This window comes from Columba livia, chromosome 10 (assembly GCF_036013475.1).
Source record: "Columba livia isolate bColLiv1 breed racing homer chromosome 10, bColLiv1.pat.W.v2, whole genome shotgun sequence".
Classification (NCBI taxonomy): domain Eukaryota; kingdom Metazoa; phylum Chordata; class Aves; order Columbiformes; family Columbidae; genus Columba; species Columba livia.
The window spans coordinates 9,117,111-9,140,333 of record NC_088611.1 but is presented as its reverse complement, the minus strand read 5'-3'; the positions used below and the strand labels follow the sequence as shown (position 1 = coordinate 9,140,333).

At 37.0% G+C, this 23,223-nt stretch overlaps 1 protein-coding gene and 1 long non-coding RNA gene across 9 annotated transcripts in view; one reads left to right on the top strand and one right to left on the bottom strand.

Moving 5' to 3' along the window:
- Positions 1 to 5,051: 5,051 nt before the first annotated feature.
- LOC110356438 (uncharacterized) lies at positions 5,052 to 22,823 on the top strand. The gene is made up of 3 exons (XR_002409655.2): positions 5,052 to 6,010; positions 20,499 to 20,631; positions 20,995 to 22,823. It is a non-coding gene; the product is annotated as an uncharacterized LOC110356438 (long non-coding RNA).
- The window catches only part of CACNA2D3 (calcium voltage-gated channel auxiliary subunit alpha2delta 3), a 458,229-nt gene continuing 448,622 nt past the window's right edge, over positions 13,617 to 23,223 (bottom strand). For 7 of the 8 annotated variants that reach the window (XM_065075322.1, XM_065075320.1, XM_065075323.1 and 4 more), the window contains 3 exons: positions 15,528 to 15,640; positions 14,808 to 14,890; positions 13,617 to 14,026 (listed from right to left, as the gene is read on the bottom strand). In XM_065075322.1, coding sequence (XP_064931394.1) covers positions 13,934 to 14,026; positions 14,808 to 14,890; positions 15,528 to 15,640 — 289 coding nt within the window. In that variant the 3' untranslated portion in view covers positions 13,617 to 13,933. Of the gene's footprint in view, positions 14,027 to 14,807; positions 14,891 to 15,527; positions 15,641 to 23,223 lie in introns of those variants that run through there. The other variant, XR_010475064.1, reaches the window with a different exon arrangement.

Below are 23,223 nucleotides of genomic sequence, written 5' to 3'. Positions count from 1 at the left end.
CACTATTGCTTTTACATATGCCTCTGACTTTGCTTCAGGAATACTTGCCTCTCTGTGCCAAAAGTCTAAGCAGGCATTTTTAAATGAACAGTTAAAAACCTAATAATTGGAAATTATATAGCACATCTCATCCCAAAGGATCCTGAACATTTTACAAAGCTATCAGACTAACTCCACTATTCTCCCACATCAGTCAAATTTCTCCTACCTTCAACTGCAGATTTCCCTCTGCAAAGACATTTAGAATTAGGCCCCACAATCGAGTGAGGAAAGATGGAAGTATGAGAAACTATTACAACTAAACTTGTAGCTGAGGAATGAAACAAAGTTCATTGCTCCCTGCAGAACAGCACCAGGTATCCCAAACAGTGGAAAATTTCTCATTGTAGAAATGATACACAGATACTGATCATCAACTACCCAGACATCTCTCAGTTAAAGTGTTACTGGGAAAAGCAATAGAGTCAAATTAAAGCATTTGCATAAACCTCTGTAATTCCTCAATTGTGTGTCTCTCCTCTCTGAATCAGCAGAAGACGTGTGCCTGATTTATCAGCTGTAGATTTTATCTAAAAATGTTGCTACAGTTTTTATCTGATTTCCCCAATTCATTACTTACTGTCTGCAGCACTAGCTGAAATGTGATTGCAAATCCTTCCCTTCTAAATCTGTTCAACAATTTAGAGGATTTATTCATTTTTTTTTAGTGTCTTGGAGAGCTGCAAAGCTATTTTCAGTGGCCAAAGTCTAATATTAGAAAAACAAGGTTAGAGTTCCAAAAATACAGAAGTCCTCTAGAATTTTTTCCCATGCTTAGTACAATGCTTGCTCTTGAACACAGATTGATTTGTTACTATGAAAAAAAATCAAAGGGTTTCCCATAACAGCTAGCTCTCTAAGTGTATATAATTTCTATATACAGTTCCTTAAACTATTCTACCTACAACTAAAACATAACCAATTCTGAGGTCAAAGGTTATCAGTGCATCTGACAGTATATGTTTAAATATTTATAGAAATTGTCACAAAGAATGAGCACTTACCCAAAATCTTTCTGTACCTTTTAAACCACCCAGACAAGATTTAGATATTCACATCCTTCCTTAACAACCATTGGGATTAAGCCTGTGCCAAACTCCCCCACCTTCTATCCCTTACAGAGCTTCAATTTCCATCACAACACATAGACTCCAAAATTCATAGAAAAGGATCTGTTTTGCAAAATACCCTGAAGATCGATCAGCACACTGAGGTTTTTGTAGTAAAGGATAACATTAACAAAGGATTTATAGACACCTGCCTCCTCTCTTCAGAGTGAAAGGGGATGCCTTTGCTATTTTTAACTACACAAGTATGGTGCTGGAAAGTTATTCTCTCATATAGGACAGTTCAAAGCTGTTTGGAAGTTTCTAAATCAAAACTAGTGTCTTAAATTCAGTCTGGGAGCTAATACCCAGAGATGACAAAGCAGCAGGACCCTCTGTTCTCACAACATCATCTATTAGGCAGGCGACATCCTTCTTTATCAGCCTGCTCTCCAGGAGTTATGCTCTAATCAAAGATGCACTGCAGCAGCCTCATCTGGCAGTGTCAAAGGCTGCTGGTCCACACCAGAAAGAAACAGTGAAGCTCTTTGCCAGGCACAAATCTGACCCAATAAGAACCCTGACCAAGCATCCTTAAAAAAAGGCGGGAAATACCAGAACGATCACATTGCCTTTCTCACTCCCTCTCCCTCCATATCTACAGCTATACTTTCAGTTATATTAGAAACAGGTTTTAGCCCATAAAGGTCCCCCTTGACATCAGACTTATCCTGCACTGAATGAGGCACAAAATGCCGTGGTTGAACTGGACAGAGTGTTGTTTTAAAGCTGGGTGGCATTAGCCAAGTGAAAACCTTTCAGCCTGTACCTGCTAATTAAGGGCTTCTCTACACTGGAAATTTACCAGCATAGTTATAGTGGCTTAATTATAACTGTTATAATTGGGATATAAATACAACTCTCCATTTGGACTTTCATATAAGGACTATGAGTGCTTATCTCTGGTTTAGCTTATGTCACTTTGAAAGCTGCTTAAGAAGAAAAAGATATCTTTATTCAATACTAAATATATCCAAAGGAGGAGTTACACTGGCCAGACTGGTGTAATTACAACTGGTATAATTACAGCACTATAACCAAGTCAACAAATGTTCTCCTGCAGACAGTCCTTCCTGGTAGACTCACATGCATGTTAAGAGGATGAGAAAGCAGAAGGAAGCCTATGGAGTCCCACCTGACAGTCTTCTCGGGAAGGAAGTGCCCTTCAACACTCACTGAGGTTGTGCAGCAGGCGATAAAGACTGACAACTGAGCACCAGCTACAAATACTTCGACTTGGCAATTTTATTTGTGCAAAGTGGCACCATTCAGTGATCAGAAGTGATCAAGAGCTCTAATCACTTCTTGGTGAAGCCGTAGCACCTGTAATAGCTGACCAGCACTGGCTGGGATCAGGGAAGCATGCCAGCTGCTCAGTGCTCCCTGAGAGACCCTCACGCAAAAACATAAGCTTATACAGTGTACTTCAGAAGCAGCTCTAATATGCTACTTCCTCTAGTTAGGAATCATCTACAGTGTTAATCTGGCATTTCTATCATTTGTTTCATTAATAAGCTCCTGACACATCAGATTCTCACATGCAGACACAGGCATTCAAATATTCATTCCAATTTTTAAAGAAACATGCTTAAACTAACATTTCACTGGGCATTATCCCACAGAAAACCAATCAGAAATAATTGCAGTAATAGTTTTAAGTGAATTTAGAAGAATGCGCATTTGTCTTTATAAAAAAAATGATATACACTTACAATATGCCTTACACAAGAAAAAAAAATCATTTGCTGTCAGTTAGCTAGATAGCTTCAGCTCTTTGAATGTTTCTTGTTATCCCGCTGGACCAAACAGATCTCACCTGGTAGAGAGCTGTCTTCTACAGACAGAAGATCAGCTAGACTATGTTTTCTCAGCAGTAGATCTTCTGAATCACTTTAACAGTTCTGTTCAAAAGCCTTTTGCTTATATTTGCATAATCTCAGTTGCTTTTGATTGCTAGATTTTAAGAACTCCAACTTAAAGCAAATGAATCAACCAGACAGAAACCAATTCCACATGGAACAGGGATAAGGAGCCCATGGCACGGGTGAAGATAGAATGACATATTGCTAACTTTGGAAATCCAGGAAATCATCTCCTGAAAACTCAGGAAGATTTACGCCTTTCTAATCCAATCATAATTCACTTCCACAAAACATGGAATGAAATCCACAGAGAATCATCCAAGGAAATTCTTTGAGCAGACATATGGGGAAATTCCTCAGTAAAGGTAAAAGGTCATATATTAACCTGAGACAACTGAATAAAAAAAAGAATAATCATGATCTCCAATCCTTATAAGAACAGTCATTTTCTGAGAAATGTGTAGGTGAAAGAAAAGGGGGAAAACACAGCAGCACCACAAGTATAAATAGCATTTCTTCTTGCAATTGTGTTGTCCAATAGGTTAAATTTGCTGTGGTTGAAGGAGTTCACACAGGAGTGAGCTTGAACTGGAAGTTCTTAAGAACAGCCAGGAAGACAACACAATCTAAAACTCTGCTAAGAAAAATAAACTGTAAGTTGCAGAAGCCCAGAAACAGGAAAGTTCCAGTTGCCAGTGGATACCCAAAAACACCCACTGCTTGCAGTGGAATACAGCATCAGGGCCATATGCACTTTTTCTTCCTGCTGAAATTGCTGTAAGTAGGTGTCATAGGTCCTTTCCAATAAAGCTTCCAGCAAACTCAGTGGAAGCAGAAGGAAAAGCAGCATTTTGTAACAGTCAAGCCTCAAGATAAATCCAGAGTATTTTCTTTCCCTGAAACTAAAGGAAAGATGAATTGACAGGCAAATCTTAAAGCACTATACTCAATATTGCACTTCAGAACATGATTTTAAAGTGCACCATGGAATTCATTTACCTTTGAATGGTTCTGACGAACCACTTCAAGTGGGGCACAAGTGCTAGAAAACACACTATATGACCATATAAATAGGAACGGAAATGAATTCTCTCCAACAAATCCATGAAAAACAAGTGAAAGCAAACAGAACTGAAAAAAATACTGTCATCTGAGGCTTCTCAATAGATGTTCTTTCCTAATTCTCCTCCCCTGGCCCATACATTAGACACTTTAGAGACAGTGCATGTAGGGAGGACAGATGGAATAAAGCGTAGGGAGTACAACTGTAGCTGTGCAGTGCATGGATAGAGGGAATGTTGCCGTACTCTTCAAATTCATCGGGGAGGGAAAGGAGACAAGGATTTAAATTCTCTGTTGAAGACTGGACCAGGAGACTGTGAAAGAGTTATGCTGTCACTTGAGAAGCCAGCTTGAAATATATGTGCCCCATAATATTCCATGAATTATTGCACTCCGGTGCGCAGGTACAGACTAGGTTAAGAGGGTGTAATGAGAACCAGACAGTAAGGATGTTCTAGGATGACATGTTGCTTATCAATATCCGCATAAGTAAAACAATACTCTTTACGACATAACTTTTTTCCAGAACTATAATGTATATAAGTATACATACATGTATACATACATACATGCAGAGATACATACACACACACATGTATTCCCTACAGTATCATGAAAACGATCATTCTGGTTCTAATGGTAGCAGTCTACATGAAAAACTCCAAAAAGATTAATTGAGCTCTTTATCTTTGATCTGATGCTAGGGCCAGTGTTTTGTAGAGTGTTTTAGGATTTTTTTCAGAACTCATGGAAAAAAAGTAAGTAGAAATAGAAACACAAAATGGAAGAATTTAAAAGGACCGAGAGCCCTATAACCTAATAGCAAAAAAAGATCCATCATGATAAAACTATGGAGAAGAAACAGATGTAGAGTAGAGCAGTCTCTAAAGACTGGAACAAAGAATGATAGGTCAGTTTTATATCCATTTGCTTTCTCTTTTCTTCTTTGTGAATGCTGTGATTGTGTTTCTTCAGTGATTATTTGGTTCTTAAAAAAAAAAATAAACCAAACACAAAACTTGAACTACCAATATGGTAAAGCATTGTCTGTTTGATAAGCACCTGTTTTTTCATTTATGTGAGAGGCAAATCTCATCCAGAAGACAGTGCAAGTAACAGAAACTCATGTTTCTAGAAGTTCAGTAAAAAATAGGCCAAGAGGCTTGTTGGGATTACTTTGCAATGCTACACAGTTACTTAGCTATGTTAAGTCTTTAAGAACAGCTTAATAATCTCTTCTTCTAGAAAGTAGACTTTTTAGGATATTACATTTCAGATCTTATAGGCATTATTCAAGATTTCTCTCTGAGAGAAAATGGGACTTCTGATAAGCATTATAAATGTGATATACTCTAAGACCTGTTTTTCAAGTCAGCTTATTTGTTTCTAGCACTCATCCTAAGATAACAGATATTTTAGATAAAAGACACTATATGCTCCAAGCCCAATTTCACAAAAGAGATAGGAAAGATACCTGCAACTATATCCCTATTATTTCTATTAAAAAATGGATAACACTTCACTAGCATTTACAACATATATTAGATTTTTCACTTGAATTTTTATTTTCTGTTCATTTAAAAGATCAGTCTACCTTGTCTCAGGACACTGCAGTTTAATAAGCTGAACATGAAACTGGTAGGTAAAACTCTTTGGGGCATTATTTTTATCCCGCTTGCACACAACTTACTGAATGACAAGGCTCCTCAATTTTAATTCCTGATTTGACCAATGTAGCATTTCTGGGGCAAACTATTTACAGCCCAGTCAAGTCAAGCGCTAGACTACTCGTACTTCTTGACTGAAATACAAATGCAAAATTCTCAAGGGATTCACATCCTGAGCTCTCTGCTTTTCCACTTCTCCGACTACAAAATGAAGACAACATGAAAAAAGAATTCAAGAGGAACCCTCTGCTGAACCAAGACCAAGCCTAGCTCAGTGAGTAGCTTGTCGTTCTGTTTTTCTGTTTTTCAGAATATACTCGGAGAAAACTTCCCTCCCCTGCTCGTCCTCAGCTGCTTCAGCTTTGAGTCTGTGCTGTCCTTGCTTGTGCTCATTCTTCGATAGCAAATGAAGCTTCGCATAAGATGCGTTGTTCATCACAAATACAAGCATGCACCAAGTTGCCTTTTCTGCAAGCTGTCACTGACACACTGCCACTAACAATACATGGTTGTGTCCTGCATAAAAACTGCTTTATACTAAAGCCATGAAAATGCTATCTAAACAAAATTTTGTTTTGTTCTCTAACACCTAAAAACCTGACTTTTATATGCTCTACCTGTTCATGAGTAGTTTTACCAGTAGAGTCTGCATGAAAGCAATTATATTGCCAAGAATGTGGTGCATGGGTATTTCTATTGACTGTTACAACAGGACAGAAGGAAAAATATGTCATTCTTCCCTTTCAAGAGGCCATAATCTTTCCTTTCTACTCCTGCCATGCACAAGGGATTTTTCTTGTGTAAGACTGAGGCAAAATCTGGACAGGCAGGGAAAGCAGTATAAAGCACAGATGGTTTTTTCCTGTTTATTTTGCTCATAGAGCATTTCATTTTTTTTGCATTAGGGTATCCTTCACTAATCTTAAATCTGTCAGATGCTAATGAAGATAGGGTTGCTGTATTTGGAAGGGAATGGGCAGGACAAATTCCCAGGTTTTCTGCCATGAATATCAGAAGGATAAAGCCGCCTTCTCTCAAGTGAAACAGTTAAGAAATTCATGGTTTGTCCTAATCTGAAACAGCATTGCCTAAAGGTCCCAAATGTAGAGCTGAAAATATGCAACAATCCTTGGTGCATTAGGAATTGTAGATCGTTTACATGCTTGGCGAGGCATTTTAAGATCATTGTTTACTGTTAAGAAGTTTTCAAGTGTTTATTGAAAAATATGTTAAATGTGAAATATCTTCTATTAGGAAAAAATATTTCAAGATAGACAGATGCAAATATATAATGACTGCCATATGTCAAAAGGATTTCACGGTTAAAAAATTGACTTAAACAATGCCTCTCTAAGTTCTCATAAACCCAAGTTTTAAAAGTTTTTTCTTTTAAATAAAATCTGGAGGTCTTCTGCCAAGAAAAGTTTTATCAGTGGAAAATAACAATTCTTGACCTCCCTATATCTCACAGAAAATTTATCTTCCTACGGAGATCTCTGCTTATATCATTACTAGTGGACCTAAAGGATATTAACTAGATATCCCTTATTGAGTCCATACTTGTATGCATTACATTAACTTCAGGTTCTAAGCTGAATTCAAATACTCTTTGTTCACCAGTTATCCAGAGGATATATTTCCTGGGAGTTCTTGAAATTATCTGAGTTCGGACTTTAAAAGACTGAAGAAGAATAAGCAGGAAGACTGTCTGCTTTTAAAACCAAATGCCTTTCTCAAACCCACAAAGATCTCATGACGGGAAATCACAGTCTCCATTAGAGTCTTTATCACTAGGTTTCGTGTCCTGCTTTTTAAAGTCTGCTAGAGATAATGAAATTACAAATTAATTGTGGCTCTGTTTTGGTTTTGATGCTTAGAAACTAGCATTGTAAGTCGATTTTTTTTTCCCTAAATGTTTCATTCACATCTGTAGACATGAAACAGATGTACCTAAACAGCCTCATTAACTATAATGGATAATAAAATATTGACAGGAACTTGGGATTCTATCTTAAGTATTGCACATATCACAGTAATGTCTCAGAGGTGGTATTAGAAGATGCAGGAATGCAGCTGGCTGCTCACAAATTAATTCTACCTATTTTTTTCCCCACAAACAACATGGGCAAATGAAAAATAATCTTTCATTTTCTAGCTAAACCCAACTGACCAGTGCCAAAACACCAATAAAGAAATGAAACAAAACAATTCTTTATTTCCTGTCTCAGGAGCCATCTGCACATTTGCATGTCTGCCAAAAGCATTCTTGATTAGTTCAGCTATCCCAACTAGTCACAACTAGCTTTCTCTACTAAACATTTAGCACTCTTCCTAAGACATTTAAATAGCTGATTCAAAACACTCCTTGCTATGAACTGAAATCTGATCTTCCCTTTCTCCTGGAAGTGAAATATCCAGCGTGTTAAAGCTGCAAATGAAATCCTAACATAGTCAAACAAACCCAGCATTAACCACTTGAACTTCTGGTGTTAAGGTTCAAATTTGACTCAGAATTGTCAAGTGTAACCTTTTCTTACAAGGCTGCTTTAAACACACGTAAGTGCAGTTCAAGACCGCATCTGGAACAAAACCGGCAGCTTTTGAGTTTGATCTTAGAGAGGCCCTACTAGCTGTCAACTCCTTATAACCTTTCGATAAAAGAATTCAAGGAAGAGCTAACCAAACTCTGCACTACTTGAATGAAATAGAGCTCACCTCTTCAACAAGCATCTTGGATTCTGCAGCACTCTAACATGATAAACGGAAAATTCAGTCTCAACTGCATTTAACATAAAGATAGCAAAGGGCTTTCAATTAATAATGGAAATATCACAGAGAACACAGTAGCTTTTGTGCCACCTACCTTGATGCTGCACTGTTGTGTTTTTTTTTTTCTTCAATAGTATTTTGTCAGTTTTGGGTGAATTGCCTACAAATGTCTGCATAGACAAGGCGCCCCATTTGCTGCCAGAAACTGTTAGCAGCAGAGCAGAGAACAAATGCAAGCTATTAACACCTGGTGAGGTGTTAGAGGGTAGCTTGACATAACACAATTACCTGGTTATTTCTGCCACAGTGATGAGCAATAAAATCTGTTCAAGCTGTTGAAAATGAAATTGTCTTTTTAAGGTTTCAATATCTCATCACTTGGATGGGTGGTTCAATTCACAGTTCTACTGGCTACTCACAAGTAAGGCCACCTTCAGTCTTCGGAGAAAATAATAAAAAAAAAATTAGTTATCACCCTTTAATTATTTTGTCTGCTTAATTAAGGGTGCCACTTAAAAAAATACAGAACCAAAGTAAGCCTCAGTAATTAGATATTTAACATATCCGTACATGGTAGTACAATGCTTTTATAATGAAAGTCCATGCCTTGTTTACACTCATTGCAGTTTCAGTTTTGTTAATATTAGATACTGAAGGGCAATATAGCTTTGTTTTGCCATCTGCAACCTGGATCTAACTCTACCATAATGAAAAAGTGCCTTTTGTTCCAACTCTAGTCCAATGAAAGTCAATAGGTTCTTCCTAGATGAACAATATGCTTCAAAATTCTTCAAAGCATCTGCTAGGCAGAACTGGACTTTAAAATAATTTGTACTGAAATTCCAAACAATAAAATAACATTTGCTTAGTTGACCACAGTTACTATGGGAAGAAGAAGGAAAAAAAGTCTGAAATCAGTTGGAACATATCCTCCCACTCACAGCATTATAAGAATCCACTATGACTTGGTATATCCAAGTTATAACATCCAGCTCCAAAAGTATAATATTCTTGGGAAGAAACATAGGACTGAGTCTTGAAGATGAGGTAAATCCTCCCAAGGAGCTATTGCAATAATAATATATTTGAAGAAATATGATCTAAGCCCAATAGTCAAAGGCTAAAGATGAGAGAGAAGAAAATTGCCTTCAGACTGGATTGTGATAAAGTCCAGTGAGATCTTCTGAAGATTCTGTATAAGTGAACCGTATCTCTCTCAGAATATACATGGGAGATGCACCTGTCAGAGGGAGTACAAGTCAGCTAAATACATACTGGAAACCTTCAGAACCATGGGAAAGAACTTGGACAAGAAGTAAGAAACATACTAATAGAAGCATATTGGACAGCTCAGGGAAAAGAATAATCAAGTAGGAAAATTAAATAATATTTTCACAGGTGCAAGATTTTGATGCACTCTTCTGCAGAAAACTTACACTTTGTGAATGCTTATTTACATTAAAGTTGCACTAGTTTGAATTTCTGAGACACAGAAAGTCCCAAGATGTGAAAGCCCTCGGAGGCCATAAAGGGCTCAGGAGACAAACGGAAATAACTGGTGTCTACTAGCCACAAACCTTCTGAGCCAAATTTCTGTCTTGCCTTCTGAACCCAAAGGGCTAAACAGGCCATTGCCTTGTTCTGAGGCTCTTGCTATCAGAAGAAAACTGAAACAGTCTCTTGAAGCCATTTAAGCAATGTAAGAATCACTGCTGCTTTTAATATCTTCTTGCCCTAGGCAACCACCTGTTTCGTCTAGCATATATATTGCAGAATTGGCCCTGGCAGCAAAATGCAATGGGTCAGGCAGTCTCAGTGTCACAAAAACAATGAGAGGAGATAGCACAGCTGCAGAAACCTGCCTGAGGCTCTCTGGCTTACAGGATTTTAAAGGAGTGTTTGCAGCACTGACAGTTATGGGCAGACAGTTTTCCCACACAAAGCCATTAGAAAATGGTGTGTCCATGGCCAGTCCCAAGCCCCCAAACAGCTTTTGCTGTATCAAGATTAAAGGAAGACGAGGCAGCTGGGGCTAATAAGTTGAAAATCAATGCCATTAACAAAGAGAGTAAAAAAGAAGAAAAAAAATCCAAGCCCTGCTGAATCTGAAACTTCTAGCTATGCCTCTGGCTGTGTGGAAACAGATTGTACAGTTGTCCTGATTCTGCTTGGATTTGGCCTCAGATTTAGGAAGATAAAAAATACAGATGATGTACAAATTTTCTGTTTATTAAAAATGCATATAGTTTACATATATGCAGCTGTATGTATGTAAATGTGTACATCTATGTTTTTCTATTGACTACTTTGGGCTTCAGATCAGACCTGGTGTGTTATTTTTAGGATTTGAGAGGATTAGCACCTATGATTAGTGAGGTTATGAAATTTAATTACACCTTCCATGGCCTGCCACAGGTTATGGTATGACAGCACAGACCCACTTCACTGTATCTTTGCACCTTCTCAGTGTTTCAGGGCTAATGATGACATACAGAATTATAAACTTCACAACAGTCAGGAGCATTCCTATGCATTGGAATGAGATCAGCTTTTCTGTAAAACTGTTTCAAATAGCCATTGGCATGCTTTCAGTCTGTGTCAGCTAGCTCTGTCCCATAGAATTCATAATCATAATTTCTATTTGGACGTAGGCTGTTCGCATTGCAGCTACTCTGCTTTGGGGACTGAGCAATCTTACTGGCACATACACATGCCACTCTGAGCCAGTTGGCATCGGTGCCAAGAAATGTTTCCAGACACACTCACTTTACTAGTATAGATGCAGCCAATTAGTTCAAATAAATAGAGATCTCACAGCATTATCACTGGCCTACTGTTGATCTGTTTCATGATTGATGTCTGTAATTCAGAAAAAGGAACATGAATGTCAACAGCTGAACATACTCAACCGAATATGAGGACCAGCATAGGCAAAGATCCACAAATCTGAACCCAAGGCAACATCTCCATTTGTCCTAAACTACTAGATTTATGAACCTGTATTCAAACTGCATAAATACAAAATCAGAAAGACATCTTCATTTGCAAAGAAATGGCAATTCATAAAAAAGATTTTTACACTTAGCAACATACCTGGATTATTCTGTTTTACATAGTAACTTGTTTGTGTACACCGATATGTTCTGCTTTATAATTTAATGTGTGAAAATGAACTGTCACATTTCTCTGAGCGATATTAATTTACATACCCATATTTTAATATTTTTCACAATATTAATTTAGACTGTAATATTTTAATCTCTCTTGTCACTCCCTGGGCTCCTTTCTAATTTGAAGACTGTCCACCTCTTTCCAAAATTAACAACGAATTGTTGTTAGGCATTTTCATCTTGGTTCAGCAGAAATATATTTTCTCCTTTAAAGTATTTATTTTCTTTGTAAGAGCAATGATGATTTATACAGCAGACAGGACAGGCATTTGTTTGCATAGCTTTTCAATGGCTCTAATGAGAAAGATTTTTCTTTCAATTTTTTGCTAACAAGGAAAAATCACCTGGCCCGTGTTGCTTCATGAATATTTTCTATTTAATATGCACTGAGAAAGAACGAGCATCAGATATACAAGAGCATTATGAGGCTGCAGTGTTGTGCACTCTGGAAACTCATAAGGAAAGTCAGAAATTTAAATGTTTTATTTATAAATTATTGAGATTAAGTTTAGAGAAAATGATGGAGGGTAAGGGGAAATAATGCTCAGAGAAAAACGAAGCAAAGAACTGCAGGATATCTGTCTTAGTCCAAGTGTAGAAAATGCCTTGAATTCCCAATTAGCTTAGTAACTGGAGCATGTTGCTAGGACAACAGATTGACTGAATGTCAGCTGAAAAATTATTCCCATAGTGAGTGATTTTGAGACCAACAAGGAACGACAGAGAAGTTTGCAGGAAAACACAAAAAAAAAGTGAGGAAAAGAAAATCGTGAGTCCAGACAAAGATCTGTATGGTTTCAGAACCAGAGGAAGTATCAGTGCATTTGAACCCCTTAAAGCATTGAAGTGGAAATTTTATTTTACCAGCTCTTCCTCTTACAAGCTGGCTAGCATTCCTTAAAACAAAGCTCCTCTCAGTGGCTTAGCTCCCCATTCTCACCAAGGATACACAGAAAATCTGCTTAGCATTTATCTAATGCTAAAAGCATACTTACTCCCAACCAGGAAAGCGCAATCTTCAAGCACCAGATTTAGAACAGTGGCATTTTATTTTCCATTTGATGTATTATATTGTTAGAAGGTCACGTTATTCTCTTGATAGCATTCTACTTTGCATAAAACTCCAAAGATAAACTGAGATATTAACATACTTCAAAGACCAAGATCTTCAGCAAACACCCACAACAGGGACATTCCTACCAATGACCACAGGAATATACTCATTATACTAGGGGTAGGATAAATATCCCTCTTAGTATATGGTTTTAAAAGACTCAGAAATCTTAAATTGTCTTCTAATTTCCCTTACAAAGAAGAACGTACGGTCTAGAATTAAAAAAAAATGGTCTTGATCTTCACCTACTGAGGGTGAGCCTCAATGAATTCTCAGTGAAAACCATAATGAGTTCTGCTGTTGCAGATGTGTTGTAAGTCAAACTTTCTCTGCTTATGAATTTCCTTCTAATGAGCTTCTCCAAGCTGACATGACATCTATAGGGCAGAACACTAACAGAAGAGTATCATTCTTTTATATAGATTATCATACATACCTTCCCACAAACTACAACAGATGAGAAGTATTTAATTTTGCCATCCACAAACAAATCAATCTAAAGCTTGCCTAAGTTAGGGAAAAGGCTTTAATCAGGCTTTGGCTCACTTTCTAAATGTGGCCAAGATGTTTTATAGCTATTTCCAGAAACCAAACCTTCACTATAAATCAGCACAGCGTATTACCTGCTCAGCTTCATACATGCACATGTGTTTCCTTGACTTGTTAATGAAAACTCTTCTGCCTTATTCTAAAAGCTAATTCCACATTTTCTTCTCTGAATCTTTTCAGAAATTGCCTAACAGCACAATAAAACATCTCCCACTTATTTTATTCTCTCCACATCATTAATTAATGGAATATATCATACTTAAAACACACTCTGAAACTGTGATTTTAATATACTTTATTGAAAAAGTACACAGTTTTAAATTGTTTTCAATGGGAAAAAGCAATGGCCACCTCTATCTACCAAGTCCTTTTTTTGATGAATCATGACTACCATATGCCAAATTCACATCTGCATAACTTGCAAAGTAAAAAGATAAATCTTTTTTCAACACATCTATAAGAACTTATATCACCAACAGTTTAAAATCATGAAATGCTGATGCTCTGACTATATTTCATGTCCTCTTTGTTGCACCATTTCCCAGATCACAGTTTATCCATTTATTAGCATGCCAATTGAACACATCAGTCAATGTCACCTTGAGAAAATCGTCAATAGCAGAGGAAGAAGAACAAGAGGAGGTTTAGCACTAAGGCCTGAGACACCACCACATTCTCGTGCATTTTCCTAAAAAAACAAATTAAAAAAAAAAGGAAAATAAATACAAGCCATAAGACTCAATTACGATAAATGGTCATTTACCAAAGTACACATGCAGAAGAGGACTGGTGCAAAAAACAAAACCCATGAACTAAATACACTCAGGAAGTAATACTGGTACACATTCCCTCCATGCCGTATAATAGGTCTCATTCTGCATTGCATTACACTAATTACACCATTGAAGGTATGTTACTCCAGAGTAAAATGGTGTCCATGAACATACACTGTACAAGCCACTGTAATCACGTTCCCAGTCTCTATCAGATCTTCTTGGCACCATACAAATAAGAGTACTATGCAGAACACAGAGTAGTAAATATGTGTAGTGGTCCCTCCCAAGCCATACTATGTGTAAACATAATGACTAGAGTATGACAGTTGAGATACTGAAGCTAGTTACTGAAAAAAACATTAACAGTACCAAGTTCGCAACCATCTCTAATGAGGAATCTTGTGGTCAGTGCTTGAGCCAGACTAATTTCTCAGATATTCCTGGCTGCCAGTCTGTGCTCTCATCCTACCACATTCTCTTCTAAGATACAAAACAGTCTACAAAAGCAGCAAGTCAAGACATTGACTACAGGAGTACTAAGAAGATTTGCAGCATTTACAATGCCACTCCCCCTACTATAATATTCTGAATGTTCAGAATATTTTCTGATGTTTCACTTAAGAAGATTTTTTTTTTAAAGAAATAAAACATCTACCAGAGTCTAAAAGCAAGGAAAAGTAGGAAGAAACTTACCTCAGGGTGAAATCCATGACAAGATTCTGGGCGTCTTCTTATCTTCTGAGATTTTAAACGTTCACATTTAAGCGATTCATTATGTACAAGGCAGTTAAGGAGAGATCTTCCGAGCACTGAATTTAATGTTCTGAGTTTATGTGAGTGTTTTGAAATGAATATAGTGAAAATCTTTCAGCTCCTTCAGTTCCTCTCCATCACAAACCCGATGTGGTCAACACAAGAAAAAGAAGGTAACCCTAGTGCTTTCTCCTCAGTGATCCATAGTTCACAGTATCATTTACACTTATACCGCTCATCTGTCTTTCCCTAATAAGTCTACAATAAAAGCACAATTCAGGCTACTTTTGATAACTTCCAACTTATGTGAAAAAACAAATCTGAACTACAGAACAGTGCCACACTAAAAGTGGGGTAACTAAGAATCAAGTGATACATTTTTATATTTTTGGAAAGCAGGATTCTGAAACATTTTTCAATACTCCAGTCCAACACTAAAATAAAAAGATTTCTATATTGTTAGGAGTTTTACATGTTTCAAAAAAAGGAGAAATCTCCTTGAAAATAACGAAGAATGCATTCTCAGCTGGCTTAATTTCAAGTAGCCCCAGCACTTTATAATAGGTAACAATGTGTTCATAAGTCATGGTACATAATAGGAAATTTTTCAATAGCTACATCTTGAATATCTTTCTGACAACTTTGCAAATAAAAGGATATACCTTATTTCTATTGGTGCCATGGTAATTGGTGGGATAGAATCACAGAAGCATTCATTATCTACTACCACCATGAAGAGATTGCTGCTTGGGATTTGCTGGATAACAAAAGACCTGCAAATCAAAAAGAAATCAAATAATGGTGAGATTATCTGCATTTCTGAGCAAGAGGTTCTGCTAGGGTTATTTTTTAACTTGTCAACAACACCTCTACTATAGCCACAAATATCACTGACTTCATATACCATAATGTATTTCCACAGCCTGTAGAAGTACAGGGCCTTGGGCAATGCCTCCCTCAGTTCACAGAATATGGTTGTCCATGGCAAGATGTACATGATGCTGAGAGGTACCCAGGTGAAGCAGAAAGGACAGGCTCACACTGCTGATGCATTAATGCAGAGACTGAGACACGAGTGAATTACCACAGTTTATCAGATTTCTCTTTTTCAGATTTCACTACTGAATCTCTGCTCTATTAGGAATATCCAGCTATGTATTTATGATCTGGAATTCTTAAGTATATGTGAAATCAATCTGTAAAAAAAATGAAGGTTCTTCTACAGCCACAATGTGATAACTCGCAGTTCCAAACTTTAGCCTCTACAATCACATTAAGGCATTTATTCACTCCGGGTCTTGTGTGAAGCAACAAGAACTACTGAGAAAGATCTCAGCTTTCATCTGTCCTCTTGAGAGTAATTTTATTACTGAGCCAACAAAACAGAGATTAAGCTTCAAAATCTTCCTAAGCGAGGAGATTTATTTTAGAATAATGATGACTATATGGTGCAAATATGGTTATAACTCAGCACCACATTCAAATTAAGACAAAGCAGGCAACTCAAAAGGAGAGTGAGAAATAAAGACATTGCTTATAAGAAGGAAAGCACCCAGGGGAGACCAGGGAAGGAGCCTGTGGACACTATTGAATGATCCACATAGTTACAATGAGCCGAACTCCTAAGCACATACCAAGTAGAAAGGGGGGGAGGAGGCATAGCCAAACAGGCACTGTTTAGACTTTTCTTGGAAATTCAGGCCACAATACAAAGAAATGCTTTAAGGCTCAGACCCAATTCTTAATAAATTTTTAAAATAAACTGTCAGAATGTATATATCATATCAACAGAATATCTACCATATTGAATATCATCAAAATCTGGCAATTCCAGGAATTAGGTGTTTTTCAGTGTGGTATGCTGGTAGATGTACAGGACATTAAGTGAGGGTTTGAACACCAAAATGATGTGGAGAGAAACATATTTTTCCTTAGACATCTTTATTTAAAATACATATTGTCTTACTAAAATAACTCCCTGCTTTTTCCAAAGACTACAGAAGATGAAATAGTGGAGGGGGGCAGGGAATAATCAAACCTAGCCTCAAAAAAAAAAACCTTTGGAAAACTTACTATACAAATGTTGCCAACGGAAAGATTAAACACTTTCAGTATTTTTAAAACTCACTGAACCTCCATTAAAATTACACTTAGAGTGATCTGCAATATGTTAGCTTTATGTTTATACATGAAATATACATTTATGGCATAATGTAAAAGGCTGAACTTTATAAAGGTACCTAGCAAACAGCTGGAGCATGTAGCAAGACTGACATCATTGTAATGGAGCATCTGTGGCTTTGTGGATTTGTGTGTGGGAGAAATGGGGCCAATAAAAGGAAAGGAGGGAAAATCTTTAACAGACAATAACACCAAAATTGTACTGCATGAATTTCTAAAAACAGTTATGAATAAATCAAAGCCTGAAGGACAGGAAAAAAAAATATTACTTTTATTCCCAGAAACTGGCACTATTTGAGTTTGGTGCGTCTGAAACTTACATTTATTTTATCTTTAAAACTAGCTCAGAAAAGGACCTGAAGGGCATAAAATGTAGCAATTAACTAGATGATAAATGATTAACTTCTCTTTCTGATGAGAAGCCAGTAATGACTCTTCTGTTGTACATTTGGTGTACCTTTTGTGATGGGTCCTTTTCACAGAACCCAGGTGAATACCCAAGCCCCTGAGAAACCATGTGCCACATATCTAGGTTTAAAGGTGCCATTTCATGAAAGGTGGGCACATTTCCCATTTCATTTCCTCTTTCATTCACTTCTCTGTGGTGGTATAAGGGCTGGACAGTATAGGCTATTGCTTCCTCGAAGAAGAGAGAGGGAGAAAAAAATAAATGGGAGCTTTTTCTACCACTTCATCTAGCTGGAATGAAAAAAAGGAAATGTTTGAACCAGAAGAAAGCTTCCATTGCAGAACTATGATGCTGAGCAAATTACCACATAGCTTCTCTGACAAAATAGCCAAGAACTATGAAGGTTTGTAGAAACTGATACAGAAAATCTTGCTAGATCTGGTAATGTGGGGAATACAATACATACATGGGTTGATGGAAATAATGGATTAAAGGAACTGCAAAGAGCAATATATTAGGTTAAGTCAAAAGATCTTTCTACTTTAGGGATTATATTATAGATGTCAACTAATAACACTGGTTCAGTTTAGCAAACTGAATATTCATATAAATCTACAGTCCGTTTATCTAATTCAGATGTTTGTTAAGTGTATAACCTTATGGTGACTGCCACAGAACATGTGACTATCATCTAAAAAGCCATAAAAAGATGAAACTTTTGTCTAACTGCAGCGTTTTTTCCATAGTGCATAATAATATCTTAACTAATGGAATACTGCCAAATGAAATAACTAGCTTTTCAATCACCATACTAGAGGTAGATTCAGAAGAAAATTTTATCTTCCTCAAGCAGTAAATGAATGTTTTCCCTTTCATAATTGTCAAACAATCCTGAAATGAAGTTGTAAAGCCAAGTGCCTGTCCTCAACAGTCATTGCCTTATGAGGTCACAGGCAAAGGATTAACATATCAACAAGTGAAGATAGAGGACTGAAGACAGAGATTGAGTTGAGCAAATAATTAAGGGCAAAAAAATATTCATGTCCAGTTTAGCTTTCCTGTCTATTAATAGAATGAGCACAAGCAAATTAGACTTCTTTCAGCTGCTGTAATTTAAGATCATTTTGTAGTCATGAGGTATTCTTACCCTCACTCGATCAATAGCAAAGTAGTTTCTGCCAGTCATGACCACTGCAGTTGCTCTGTGACTATCTGGGTAATTCACAGGGCACTGCTTCTGTGCTTAAACTGGATAAAGCAGACAATCAGCCCAGCAGCAGGTCTTCTGTGTGAATTCAGCTTTCAGTTTCCATGGTGACATGGACATGCATCTTTGAAATTCATTTTGAATGAATGTTCATGCCAGTAAGTCTCAGGAACTGAACATTCACAGAAAACAAAAGGTACGCAAACACAATCAGAACAAAGGCTTTCAAATATTGAAATATTCCACAAAAATGTTTCATTGCATATGCTAAGATTCAGTTGCAAGGGAGAAAAATCTCTAGCAAAACAGCTTCTGTGACTGCAGTGGGAAAAGTTGCTGACAAAGTAATGAAAATGGTCTTGTCTTTTGAGTGAGCTCCACTGTGAGTCTCTAAAGTTTATATTACAATAAGCATTTCTGAACACCTGCTGGCTTAGGCTGTCATTTGTGTCACTGGCAGTATGGGAGCCAACTCCCAGTGACACAGGAACAGTTTTTATTGAACTTAATTGCTGGTGTGACAATCAAAAGAATGTTTAATAGTCTATGTTTAATATTTATGGAGAATGTTTCATGTTTAAAGGGTAAATCTCTTTTTCTGTTAAGTAATGAAAATCTTTTGATTTGAACCTTTTCCCTTTACACCACTATCATCACCATCATTCGACAGCAACAGCACAGAAAAAGCCTTGCATATGTCTCCATACATAAAATGTAATAAACTGTTGGGGTTCCTGTTAAGTTGAAGCCACACTGAGTCAATAAGAGCCTTATTAATAATTTCTTCTCCATCTTTCATCCACTGAGGAACTTGTTTGGTTTATTTGATGTGCAGGTTCAGAGGTTTAAAACAGACGTGAACACAAACCTCTTCTTCACTTTGCAGGGAAGGAGAGGAAGGAAGAAATTTAATATTTGAAAGGGGTAGAGAGAGAGGGAAGAAGAAAATCTAGTCATGCCTAACTATTTTGTTAATGAAGAAAAAATAAGAACAGAGAGTAAATCTGCAAGAAAGTCTTCGAGTCAGAGCACTACACAACACTTTTCTCATGTTGCACATACTCTATCTGTTCCTTTCTTACCTATTTCTGTATTGGCCCAGATAAAAACAGCTGCACAAATATCATGCAAGTTAACCTTGAAAAAAAATCAAGAGCTTCATGTTTTACTTGGAAATAGTAAATATTTGCTCAAAAATGCAAGTATTTATTAGTATGTTGCTTGAAAATTATTTTTTCATTGTGGAATAAAACAGGAAAAGACTGAGAATTCAAGTATTTCTGCATTCATAATTATACTTGCTACAGTCATGCTTATGAAGGCATGATGGGAAAGCACACTTTTAATGTGTGTCTGATGGCTAAATTATTCTTCCAACAGACAACCAGTTCTTTCTAATTTCTTAAGATAACTTATGATTTGGAAAGCATCATAATAGGATTGTAATGCAAATCTTGGAGGGTAGTCACACCAGCTGCCTTCACACATGTAACTCAGGTTACATGACCTCCACTAAGATGGAGGGAAAGGTCAGGGAGAGAGGACAAGCAGTGTTGGTGGGCTGTGGGAAAGGGGCAGAGGGAAGAAGGTTATCAGTTGCTGCAGCAGGTGGCTTTGTTGTGGGGCCTCTGAAGTCTGTCCACTTTGGGATTTCAGAACATGTCCCACATTGATTAAAACAGGAACAACTGCAGCAAGGCAGAGCTAGACCCTTTTTCTTCCTGGCTGCTGTAGTCATGAAAATGCTCTATCTCCTGAGGTAAGACCACCAGTTCACTGGCCAACTTGAAGATTGCACCCTTCTGTAAGTCACTTATTTCCTTGTCTAATGCAGGTCATCGCTTCACTGCAACTACCTGAATCATAAGGTGCAAACTCTGTCTGTGGTAGACTTAACATCTTGTCTCTGAAATGCTGCTGGCTTCAGCTTTCCTAACACGGCTGGATCAATAACAGGCCAAGCTAAGGTAATTCCATTTCAAACATGCAAGAGATGTGTCCTTTCCAGTTAAGCAAACTTAACCTTTAAGTTGTTTACTCTCTACTATTTGATGATAATGTCTGCTATTAAAGGAAATTGATACTAGTGTTAAAGAGTTTAGTCTCTGTGTTTCCACACAGAAGTAATCTATTTTTCCTGTCCATTGATGTCAATTTTTGGACAGGATGCAAACTGACCACAGACCTGAGGCTTTCCTACTAATAAGCAGCCACTTATATAGTCCCAGACACAGCCAATGTTAAGGAAACATATTGATAATATACATTCTAATCATAACAGCATTCAGAAATCTCTGATTTTCAGATTGATTTCCCCCTTCTTTCTTCAGACAGTTGCAAAGATTGGAAAGTGTTGGAGGGAACAAAATAAACAACAAGCAACATGGAACTTTGAAGATACTCACAGGACAAGACTACGTGTAAGGAGTCAAAAAATTTAGAGAAAATATCTTCCCATTATCCTGCAGAATTGAAGATATTTGTAATTTGGGGGTGATTTAAGTACAGCGCCAACACTAAAAGCAATTCAACTCATTTAAAAGCAACGCTGTGTGTTAAAACTTAATTTTTTAATCACAGAAATACTGTATTATTTTGCTTTTTAAAAAAAACACACTTATTAGTAAGTATTATTGATCTATGTGGTGTATTTCACAATATTTTTTATTTTTAAAAAATTTTACAAAAATGTGCCGCGATTATATCTGAGCACATGTCAACAGATGCTATGCAGGAAAGTATGTGGTCATGACAAGCACATGGCTTAGCTGGGATTTTAATGCTATAAACATTTAAATGGCTGTTCAGATTCAACTTTAATTTCATGTTCAAGAGCCTGATTTGAGGGGAAAAAAATCCGCATGTGTATTTTTTCATTTGTTTCTGTAATGACCATAGGAACACTTTAATGTTTAATTTTAATGTTTTGTTTAATATTATAGTGATGACTGTGGCACTCACATTCACATTATATCTAGAATAATATTTCATGGTTTTATTAGCGTATGGCACTCCCACACATACATAATTATATCAATAATTTTAAGGGGGCAATAGAAATATCTGTTTAGCTACCGGTTGTTTTGCCCATGCAGATGAATCCTACAAATCATGGAATAATTTAACTGTGAGTAGTTTGAACTGAAATAAACCCAGGGTGATATTTTAAAATTGGTGACCTAAACACATGCACAAAGATGTGAAAAATTAGTCTGAATTTCCATGGTACCCAACTCAGCCCCCACTGGGCGCTCTCATGCTTGTACATCTCTGTAAATTCAACCATTTGCCTCCAGGAGTTTCAACATATTTTTTGAGTGCAAACTTGCATTAATAAAGTTTGAGTATTTTGGATTAGGATTAGTCATTTCTTTGAGATTACATTTCAAATCTGTCAAATTTGATCTTTCCTATTTTTCTGTGAGAGAAAAAGCATGCCAGCACCAGGGTACAGTAAATGGAAAATATTGTGCATTCTGCACTCAAATATGTGTTACTCACATAACTGTTGGTTGCAAACATTCAACCTTAATGGTCTGGAACAAACTTTGAGCATTCAGCTGAAGTGCAGATATCCGCTGTGCTGTTCCCCAAGTCCTATCATGTGTTTTCCAGGCTGCTGGCTACATTTTCAACCCACATTTCTCTTACTTATCACATTTTTTAAATGAGTGAATGAAATGTTTATATCACAGTCAAATTGGGCTACTTGGTTTTTTATTTCAAATAAATGATGATTAGAGAATGGAGTATCTTTAATGCAATTTATAAAAATAACATATATGCCAATAACAACATTTCTGAGAGCTGGAGCAAAAAGAAAAAGCAGCTAGTGGTTCTCTCGCATAAAAAGAGACAGATACGCTCTCAGCCTCAGGCCTGCAATCTGACCCCATGCTAGCAAAATATTGCTACCACATATAGCCTGACTGAACTTCAGCACAATCTGGTGTCAGTATAAACATACCTACGCGAAGCAAAGTTTAGAAAGAAGGATTTAAATGAATAATATCATCCTCACTGTTCCTGTGTCTGCTGAAGGCTTGCAACCCTGGAGAACTGTGGCATGGTTGGTAACCACTTTATTTCAGATAGGAAAGCCCAGAAGTGCCTTTCCTTTTTCATTAGCAATCAGGGGATGCTTTCTCAGATAACTGGTGCTCAGATAAGGTTACCTTACCAACTGCATATTAGAAATGCTTCAAACATTGCTCCTGTATACTCAAACAGGCTTGAGTATACAGAATTTACGATGAAAAAAGAACTTTGTGTAATGAGGAATTTGACAATGCTCCTAAGCTTTCTAGTCCAGCTGCCCACTCTTATGAGGATGTTAAGATAATGGAGAGTTCTAGATTGCTAGGTTTAAAATAGACTGCAATTTTTTTTGCAAAGAAACCAAGGTCAAAAATCCCACAAACTTTAAATATGAGTCAAAGTTCATACCCTAAACAAACTTGAGTTGAGAATGTAGCATAAGTGGGTCTTCATAGGCAGAGTGGGTACCTAATTCTAGGACAAACTGCTCACTGTGAACAACAGAGGACACACAGAGGACA